The following is an 11,174-nucleotide window of genomic DNA, read 5'->3' as shown; positions in this document are numbered from 1 at the left end:
CCCACACTGTACACGCACATACACACACATATCCAATAATTAAGCAGGCACTGTTGGAATGAGATCCATGGCTCAACTTTAGTTTTATCCCTGCACTCCCGCTCTCTTATGTCAGTGCTCTGAAATGCATTTACACCACAGGCTTCCCTCTGTCTATCTGAATGCAAACTGGACCGCCTGTGGGTTTTTTGTTTTGACCCTCTAAATTTCAAACTTCCAACACAAAATAAACAAAACTTTTACCCATGCTGTTTCCGGTTAGCCAGCACTAGAGTTGTTCCGATACCGATACCAGTATTGTAAATGCGTCAGATACTGCCCACAATTTATTAACACAGAAAAAAGTCAACTTGATTAACTGGAAATCAACTCTTCTTCTCCGCTCCAAAACAGTAGCTTTCATTGTGCTGTCGCCCTGGATGTATCATTGCTACTACTGGCAACTACTGTTTTAGAGCAGTGAAGAAGAACTGATTGCAGGTTGTTTGGATAGTGCTAGTGGAGAGTGTAACAATAGTCAGAGCAAGGAAAATGTCAGCCATTTGGTGATATTTCACAGTGGAAAATCCAACAAGTAAAACGGCGATATGTACAGTATGTTAAGCCTTAATTTCGAGGGGTGCACTAGTGTTGCCAATTTCAACACCAGCAATCTTATAAAACATTTGAAGACGCATCACACAAAAGAGCACAACGACTTCAGCAAGGCAATGGGGGAAAAAAAGGACAAACCACAGCAGCAAACTTTGGAAACCGCATTCCAACGACAAGATAAATTCTACAACGATAGCCCAAAAGCGACGAAGATAACCGACAAAATTGTAGAATCATTGTTCTGGATGACCAACCCCTGCCGCTTAATGGAGCATTTGGAGCCAAGGTACAGTTTGCCAGGTCGCAAATACATTTCTGAAACAGCCGTCCCCAAACTATACGAGACAGGGAGGGAACACATTTCATGTAGGCTAAAAGACGTGCAGGCTATTAGCTTAACAACTGACATTTGGATCTCCGATGTGTGCTGTGTGTGGTATCAGATTGGTACTTAGCATCAGCCGATACCGCAAGTTCAGATATCGGAGTTGGTATCTGGAAGGAAAAAATGGTATAGGAACATCTCTAGCCAGCACCTTGACCTCATGTCGAGCCAGAGAAAATCTCACCACAGCTGTTGCAGTAAATTTCAGGATTAATTTTGGGATGTTTAATGCAGCGCGATGTAAGAATAATGATCGTTACTTGCTCATTTGTAAAGGACAAGTCATTTAGGGTCTAATTTTCACCACACTTACACTCACTGGGAAACTTCGGAGAGACGAAGAGGAGAGGAGAGAGGGTGGGATCGTAGTGGACAATCAGCCCCGGAGCAGCGACCCTGATCTTCTTCTCCTCCTGTCCTTTCATCCTCCTCTCCTCCCTCTCCCCTCTATCACAGCGCTCATCTCCCCGGCAAATTGAATTCCTCCCCAGAATCTGCCTAAGCAGCTTCGCGAGACCGGCCCTGGAGCGGGGACGTGCACGTGTTGCAGCAGTGTGTGTTTGCTCGCACATCTGCCTCTTGACTCTCCTGTCACATTTGGAGGCCAATCTCTCTGTTAGGCGACATTCCTCCGACCGAAGAGGCAACAAGCAGAGACCTTGAGCTGCCACATACTTTGACAGAGATGGACCGAGGGGCAACAAGAGACGGAGGGGAGGAACAAAGAGAGGGGAGGTGGTCTTGATCGACAGACAGGTAGTTTGTTGTGAGAAAGACAGACAGGTTAGGAAAGGGGAAGACTGTGAGGGAGAGAGAGCGGCGTGTTGACACTGAGTGACAGAGAGACAGAAAGCGGCGGAAGAGAGAGAGACAGACGACATCAGTGAGTGAAACAGGCTGTTAAGTGACCTTGCTGCTCTCAGATGTGGTGTTCTCTATCTCTATCTGTACTTCCTAATGGACTCCCTTTAAAGTAGACGAAGGGTTTAAACGGCCGTGAGGAATGTAGTGGGGGGGCGGATGCAGCTGTACAATGTATGAAATCTACAGAAAGTGGTCGATAAGTGGAATGAATGTAGGCAGGTGCAAAACATCCACATCTTTTTATTTGCACAGTATGTTCGCGCTCCAGCCTTTCTAATTGAGGGTCATGTCTGGTAAGCTGTAAAGGCTGCATCTCTGCTGCTCTCTCTCTCTCTTTCTCTCTCTCTCTCACACACACACACACACACACACACACACACACACACACACGCGCGCGCAAGCAGCGGTGAGTTATAGTGCTGGTCAGCAGTATGACATTGGAGTCTGCATTGCCAGCCATCGTCTGTAGAAACGGAATATTCCAAATAAATCCTTACGCTCACATGCACACTCACACACAGTTTCTCTCTCACACACACACACACACACACACACGCACACATTCACCCACTCACACACACTCAGAGACTCCCGTATAAATCTATCTTAGATGGAACACTTCCCTCTTGTGCACGGAGCAGGCAGCTATCAATCTAAAAAAGAGAGAAGGAGAGGGTGAAACAGTCGAAAGTGGAGAAAGAGAAAGGGAGAAAAAGGTGGCCCTGAGACATCCACAGGGAATAAGGAATAAGAAAGGAAATGGGGATGAAGTGAGAGGGCTGGAGGAAAGACAGAACTGAGAAAGTTGAAACGGCAGGGAGGAGAGGAGATTGAGTTGACAGGAAAAGGAGAGAGAGAATGTAAAACTCTGCCTTAGAGTTATGGACCTGTCCATACGTACTGTAGCAAGCAGATAAGCCTGCCCCCTCCAACCCAGTGTGTGTGTGGGTATGTGTGTGTAAATGGTTGATGGGTTGAATAAATCCTTTTTACCCCTAACCCTTCTCCATCGTACACCCCACACCCAGATGCTGGTTTTTGTTTAGTGGATCTAGGCCTCAACAGATGCTGACAGGTCCTGCAGCTAGTTGCTGTGGACAGACTCTTTGGTCTTGATGCCTCTATGCTATGTGCCGGTGAGCCAGGTCTGAACACCTGAGCCAAGAGTTAAAGACTGGATGCCATTGTTTAGACAGCAGCTGCAGCCGAGCCATTCAGCAGAGGTACCTTGCGAGGTACGGCCAGCAATTCAGCAGCATTATCATAAGAAGAAATATTGGCACGAGGGATGCACCGATCCGACTTTTTCAGTCCCATTACCAGTACCGATCCAATACCAGTGTTTAATTAATAAGCTGTACGCCTCACTGTGTGGAAGTGACTGGGACCATTCTTCTACGTGTAGGGCAACATCAGGCTTGACTTAAACATTGCTTTAATAACTTTATAAAAAAAAATGTAACAAATAAATACATGATATTAGGGGTGTCAATCGATTTCCCCATCGTTGCCCACGTGAGCGTTGAAGTCCCCCAGCAGAATTATAGAGTCCCCAGCCGGTGCCCTTTCCAGGACGCCAGCCAGAGAGTCCAAGAAGGTCGGGTACTCCGAGCCGCTGTTTGGTGCTTACGCACACACAACACAGATATTTTCTCCCTGCGACTCACAGTCGCATCAAGGCGACCCTCTCGTTCTCCGAGGAGAACTCCAACACAGCGGTTCTAAGCCGGGGGCTCGTGAGTATCCCCACACCTGCCCGGCGCCTCTCACCCTTGGCAACTCCTGAAAAGGAGAGAGTCCAGCCCCTCTCCAGGAGTATGATTCCAGAACCAGAGCTATGGGTGGAGGTGAGCCCACCCTACTTGGTAGTCGCTGTACAGTACAATATTGTACATTCTCTATGCCTGGATATTTGTCAGTCTAGCAGTACGATATATGTACTGTAAGTGATAAAACGGTGTCCTGATACAGGAAAATAACAGCCGAGGTAGAGGTGAAGAACCATTGTCAATATCAGTAAAAGCTTGTGAGTGTGACTGTATCTTTTTGATCACATCACATCTGAAAAATGTCCAAACTTGTTATACATTTGGGTTTAAAGTGACTGCAAACTAGAGTTTGACCTTTCTCTTGATATAAAAAGCCTTAAGTGCAATATACACTGGCATTTGATACAATTCAACTGATGCTAGAAGCACACAGCAGATGCTCTGTGTGCAGACAGAAGAAGTAGTCAAGTTACGGCGTGTCGTTCCAGGGAGTAAATGTGATAGAATTGCTGCTTTTCTGGACCGTTGATGCGCATCAATGCTGGGAAATAGGACTTGCCGACACGGTGATGCATGTCGCCGGTGTGTGGGCTTACATAGAAAACAAAAGGCGTGGGTGTTTTGACATGCATCACATGCCATATGTGTGTTTACCCTAAGGGTAAACCTTTATTGCCAGGTATAAATTAAAAGTAATGTCATAATCTGTGATATTTAACAACAAACACCACAGACCTTTGACAGTCAGTTGTAATTACTGCTGTTATAAATGTCAGAATCTATATTTGATACTAAATCAATCAAAGAATGAGCATTCAGAGCATATTACAACAAACTAGAATGACACTCGGAGAGCGCATACCTCCGCCAAGGTGCGTGACTTTAAAAACAGATCACAGCTCACAGCTGGCGGTACTGTGAGGAGGTCGGCTTATTATTAACACAGTGTGTTTCCGTGTAACGTATCGGCGGATGCCTCTCTCATTCAGCAGCCTTGTTATGTCTGTATAACGTTACACTATGTTAGCTCTCATCCCGTCATCTACCGTTTTTTTCTTTCATTCATTCTCGCCACACATCTGCACACGTATCTCTCTGCTCTCAGAAGGAGGCGGAGTCATGCGTCATCAACGCATCACCAGTTACAATGGGCATGTGTTACACCCTGTGGTCTTAATGCTCAGGCTGATCGGAATTCTTAAAAAAATTAGATCATAATCCGGATCGCCACCAAAATCGAATGGATTGTTCATTGTGCTACACTCCACCCCTCCAAAAAATGTCATTCAAATCCATTGCAAACTTTTGGAGTAATCCTGCTAACAGACAGACAAACAAACAAATAAACAAACAAACCAACGCCGGTGAAAACAATACCTGGCCTTGGAAGGAGGTAATAACTGGTAGATTTTCTTACACTTTACAGGAGATTTCTGCAGAGGAAACATTTAAGTTTTTGTGTATAGAGCAATGCTTTGATAGACCTCACTAATGGCACCCAAGTATCTGGAGATGGGTGAATTGTCGCAGCACTGATATGAATGAATACAGTCGTAGATAGCCAACATTATTATAGAACGTACAGATTCCAGTCTGAAACTATAAAATCAAGACACGTTGGTATTTCAGTGTTTTGTTCAACCTGGTCTTTGAGTAAAGGATGGAACATGAATGGAGGTGGATGAATACAGATGAGTTTTGCTCTACGGTCCTTCGAGCATGAATTACATTGACTTTTTCGTATAACAAAAATAACACATTTTCCTTTCTGTCTCTGTCTGTCAGAGGTGGCTCCCTACCTGCGAGGGGGTGGACTGGGGCAGCAGGTGGTGTTGGAAGGAAACAGGCTGGTGCTGACCTGCCTGGCTGGAGGCAGCTGGCCTCTGCAGTACCGCTGGACTCTCAACAACAGCAACGTCACCGACTGGACACCACAGTACAGGTCAGTTATCACCGACCGGCTGGTAATGTGTCCATCTGACATACTTTCTTTTATCCATCCTTCCTTCTGAGAATCCTCTGTGAGTTCAGTCACGCCTGTAGCATGGAAATAAACAGCATACGAGCTGTGGCCCTAAGTGATGGAGTGTGTTTAGAGAAGGTCAGAACATTTAGACAGTAGAGCCAAAGTGAGATTAATAATTACATTAGCATCATAAATATGTATATGGTCTGGGGAAAGAAGAGGGGAACCAATCAATACGTCTGAGCTGCTTTCTCTGCTTTTCTCTCTGCACCTCTCTTCGTCTCTTCGTCTCTTCCTCTGCCCCTCTCTGTGTCTGTCCCTGTGTGTGCTGCTTGGTAAGAACTAAGCAATCCCTCTCAGCAAAAACTGCAGCTGTGAAACAAAATTGTTTTTCACATCGTTCAGAAATAGAGGGGGATCTTGGGAACGCATACACACTGAGGGAGGGAGAGGTTGAGCCAGCGTTTTGTAGGCAGTCGCTGTTCAAGCCAGGAGGCGTTGTGTAGATCTGGACTGCTACCAGAGATCTGGATAGTTCAGTTTGGTGGGTACGAGTGTGTGTGTGAGTGTGTGTGTGTGTGTGTGTGTGTGTGTGTTTGTAAATGCGTTCCTGTCCATTTTCACATATTCAAAATAAGTCTGGCCTATACAGAATCACACACTTTGTCCCTTTTCAACACCTTCTCTTTCGGATATAATCTGATTTATTTTATTTTCAATTACCTCTTATGCTTATGTTTAATGTACTGGACACAGTGAATAATTCAGATGAGCAGCGCTGTAAGTGAAAATGATTTACATTAATGGAAACTGCAGTTTCCTTCTACAGTGTCAGTTCAGCTACAGTAGTCTGGCCCTTTTTACACACTTTCTTTACACATAGTGAGTTGCAATAAAATAATCAGTAGGCAAGTTAGACTTCAGAAAAAAACAGAGAGTGTTTATACTGTTGACAAGGCTACTGTATCGTCAAATTCAAAAGTCTATCAACAGCTTTTTTTCTGACAAATAAAGTTATTTTTTTTACAAAGAGTACTTTCTCTAGCCGACCCTTGTGTTCATTAAAGAAACAGTGTGTTGGATTTGGCGGAAACTTGTGGTGTGGAGACCATCCTTACCATAATAACTCACGGTACTGCTTACGGTACCACAGTTTCACAAGCGTGTCAGAAAATACGGTGGCCTTCAGGTAACGTAAAAGAAAAAGTCTCTCTCTAGAGCAAGTGTTGGTTTGTCCGTTCTGGGCTACTGTAGAAACATGGCGAAGCAACATGACAGACTCCCTGAAGAGGACCCGGTCCCTATGTAGATATGAAGGGCTTATTCTAAGCTAACAAAAACACAAAGATTCTTAGATTCAGGTGATAATACAGTAATGAAAACATAGTTATTAATATTATATTATATTTCTGCTGATAGATCTCCCTAAATGCTCCACACTGGCCCTTTAAATGCTGCCTAATTGTGCTGGTAAAAATTTGGCAACCTGGTCCAGCTGCTATCTTATTCAAACAAGACACATTGGTGAAAATATTTTTTTTGGGAAACAGACTATGACTCATGGGATACTTAACCTTTATATTAAGGCTGCAACTGACAATTATTTTCATTGTCAATTAATTTGTCAATTATTTTCTCGATTAATCGATTAGTTGTTTGGTTGATAAAATGTCAGAAAATGGTCAAAAATGTCGATCAGTATTTCCCAAAGCCCAAGATGATGTCATAAAATGTCTTGTTTTGTCCACAACGTAGAGATATTCAGTTTACCGTCATAGAGGAGTAAATAAATCAGAAAATATTCACAATTAGGTAGCTGGAATCAGATCATTTTTACTTTTATTTCTTCTTAAAAAATGACTCAAACTTATTAATCGATTATTTAAAATATATGGTTTTTAATTTAATAGTTGACAGCTAATCAATTTATCGCTGCAGCTCTACTTTATATGCACATTTTTTCATTTTATTACATATTAAGCACTGCTAGGTTTAATGTGAAATGAAGTGGTCCACTGTATTCACACTCTTATTACGTCCAGTCATTTCAGTGCTGAGATTGATGTTGCGGGGAGGGTTTGGTCAATTTGTTGAGAAGCTGTCTTAATGGAAAAACCTGATTGAAATTGTTCTTATCTGGAATCACACAGGGAATTTGACTTCACACACAGGGCTGAGACCGTGTCAGAAAAATTTACTGGTAAATTATTTTATTGATTGGGACCTGTCAACATTGAAGTTTGTGTTTAGTGAGAAATATAAAGGAAAACTCAGTGACAGACCCTCCGCACACGCCTGTTAAAAAACGTAATGGAACACGGACAGAGAGAGAGATGCAGTGTCCAATATCAAAATCTGTTTCAGGATGAGAGCTGCTGTGTAATGTGTCATTCCTGATTCAGATGGACTTGCGTGTGTGAGTCTTTGATGTACACGTGTGTGTATTAGTGTGTACGTGTGTGTGGGTTTGTGTGTGTTGGCACTAAGCATACACTGACAGCCTGGGAGTTAAATACTTGGCTGTCCTGGTATTCATAATGAGCCCCAAAGCGATGTCCAGTTTTAATGTGTCTATCCGGTTTGTGTGTAATATATGTGTGTGTATATGCATTTGTGTGTTTGTCCAGCATGGCACCAACCTAGATCCTATGCCAAGCTTCCCATTAGCGAAGCACAGTCCATTAAAACCCCATTAACAACCCCTCTCAGTAAAAAAACAAAACATGCACGCAGTCAAAAACATTCTGATACACAAAACACACACACATACTGTACATATGCACCAGTCCGCCTTCCCTTCTGTTATCGGGGAACTTTGACAACATTAGGCCCGATCCATTTTCCGATCAAGGTCATGAAAGAGAATTACACCAGAGTGCGTACATATGGACAGACAGACCTCCACCTTCTCTCACTTCTGTCTTGTTGGTCTCCAAACTTCACTCCCAACACTGCCTTTCTTCTTTTCACACTAGTAACAAGTTCATGTAACTGTTAAAATAAAAACACTCAGTTCATGACTTTCCCTAAAATTAGTTTATCAACCATCTAGTGAATGATGGGGTATGTGGGACAGAAAAATATGATCTGTTATACCTCAAACAGTGAGGGGTCATGTGAAAAACTGCTGTATAATGCAAGATTCATGCCACGTCCCAACCCAATCTCATGGGAAGGCATATAAATAGCACAACATTATAAGGACATTCCGCGTATCATGAGGACACATTTCAGCCTTCTTCTGTCATTTGTATGCCACGCAACAAAACCACTTAGTTAGGTTTTGGAATAACATCATGGTTGGGCTTATAATAGGCACGTAAACTAATTAAAATAGGTACGGAAACAACGTAACATAACCATGGAAAACACATCACAAATGTCACTAAAATACACGTCTCTAACGTCACTAATATAACAACAACAAAAACACCAATCTCGAACACCAGTCTCCTGGTTGAAAGTCCTGTGGTTAAAGTCCTGTATACCACCATAAGCAGGCTTTTGCACTTTTTATTCTACATCACTAGCACTGAGCGTAGCATATTTACGCGAATGCATTTACATTGCAGTCATTACACACCACATGGTGTACAAATGACACGTGAAAATCAAGAAAGGCATTCTTATTGCACGCTAAATGCCTTGCACATTATTGTGTGATACGCCTTTTTGTGCAACCGGACTGGGTCTCCATTGTTTAGTCAATACGTCTTTTTGATTGCGAGAGTGCACTTCGCTTCAGCTTACAGTAGGCTATACGTAGCTTAGCTTACTAAAAGAAGCATACAGTATGTCCAAGAGGCACTGGCAATGCTTCAGTACATGAGTGAGGGAAAATCTGATGGGGCGAGAGATATTGATGGCGATTGATTTCTCATTTTCACCTGATGCCTACGTGCAGTGTGTGGACAGTGCACTGTGAAGTCTATGGAGTGTGTGCTGATTGTGAGTCTGTGCGTGCATGCGTCTTTTCCTGCCGAGGCTCCGGTTCCGTTCATTTACTCAAAGTAGTGTAAACAAAATAACCCTTTATTATTAAAAACATGTTTAAAATTTGAGCTAATTGGTAATTGGTAGTCAATTGTTACTTGCCGTTATACAAATTGTTTTATTTATTAGTGGTTATCAAATAACAACAAAGACTAAAGTTCATTTTCATGTTTTAGCCACCTTGCTCTTAAACTTACACCAAACTGCATAATTCATAGTTGGAGTTTCGCCCACATCTTCTCTAACGCCACCCAACTTAACTCCCTTTTCAAAGACAATTGAAATGCTCGCTTGCACCTCAGTTTATAAACTTTGTCTTTACCCACCGACATTTTCTCCTGAGTGCCCAATCGGTAATGCACATGTAGAACTCTCAATAGAGATGAGAAGGAAACAAGATGGCTCAAGTTTAGAGTTTAGTTTATTTATAGAACATTTAAAAACTTTTTTTACCACTTGCCCGAACGGGCCCAAGATTTACTAGCCCGACGTGGCATTTTACTTGCCCTGGGCAAGCCTTATTGTTGAGTCCTGCTATACAGTTTATTAATGATTTTAAGAATGTATTTGACTTCTTCTGTCTACACTTAAATAAAGCACAATTGTAAAATTAATAAACTTCATAAATTGAACTTAAAAAAGTTTTTTTTTCCAAGTCTAACTTTTAATTCAAAATGAACAACTTCTATAAATTTGTGATTGCTGACCGTTGCATTCGGGGGTAAAAATGAGCCCATGGCGGTTCTCGTGTTAATACCTCTTATTTAGAGATCCGAGATAAAAACAGCGCCTCATCACCACCATGCTCTCTGTGTGTCTGTCCATCTTTAGGTTGTCTCTCCGGTCTCTGAAGAGGACTGATGCTGGCCTGTATCAATGTATGGTGAGGAACAGGATGGGAGCCGTCATACACAGGAGAACAGAGGTGCACGTGGCCTGTGAGTATAAAAGTGTTTCCCACCATTTTAATAACACCAGTACAACAGGGTTGTCTAATACTAAGGATGTTGGTTTTGAGAGAAATTGATCCAACGGCAACAAGCACCCTGTCTCTTAAAGTCCAACTGAAATCACTGTTACTCATCCCTTTTTGCAGTCAGAAATAGTGTGAAAGTAAATGTATTGTTTATATTACAATAACGGGAAGAAGAAAAAAAAAAGGAATTTTAGAATATATCAGAGATTCTCCTTTTTTCTGTTAACATGCAATTTAATACAGTTGGAATTTAATAATTGAATGTAATATGTGGAAAGCATTTAAGCACTCAAATAATGAGCATACACTGAACCCAAAAAGTAAACACAAAATGTATTTTTGAAGACTAATGGACTAATTAAAAAAAAAAAAAAACGGAAGACTAATTTTAAAATGTTTAAAACGGTGAAATCAGTTCATTTAACCCTCTGAGACCCACAATAGACCCTTTTTTGTCTTTTTTATGGGGGTAGAGGGGGGCTTTAGGGGGAGATAGCAGGTCAACAGTAGAGGTCACATAGAAATGTACATCATCTGAAAGCTGGAAACCTGAAGATTAATTTGAGATGCAGCTCAGCACTGTGTGTCAAGTTGTTCTAGTCATAAATCCATGATGGCCATGCCAGG

General features: G+C 42.3%; 1 protein-coding gene across 3 annotated transcripts in view; it reads left to right on the top strand.

Moving 5' to 3' along the window:
• LOC119484813 (protein sidekick-1-like) overlaps nt 1–11,174 on the top strand; it is a 291,651-nt gene that overhangs the window by 101,752 nt on the left and 178,725 nt on the right. For all 3 annotated transcript variants that reach the window (XM_037763916.1, XM_037763915.1, XM_037763914.1), the window contains exons 2-3: nt 5,398–5,554; nt 10,403–10,509. In XM_037763916.1, the coding sequence (XP_037619844.1) occupies nt 5,398–5,554; nt 10,403–10,509 (264 nt within the window). The remainder of the gene's footprint in view (nt 1–5,397; nt 5,555–10,402; nt 10,510–11,174) is intronic.

The sequence above is a fragment of the Sebastes umbrosus genome, chromosome 3 (genome assembly GCF_015220745.1).
Source record: "Sebastes umbrosus isolate fSebUmb1 chromosome 3, fSebUmb1.pri, whole genome shotgun sequence".
NCBI classification, from domain to species: Eukaryota; Metazoa; Chordata; class Actinopteri; order Perciformes; family Sebastidae; genus Sebastes; species Sebastes umbrosus.
The sequence above is the reverse complement of the archived record's forward strand: the minus strand, read 5'-3'. Positions and strand labels throughout refer to the sequence as shown.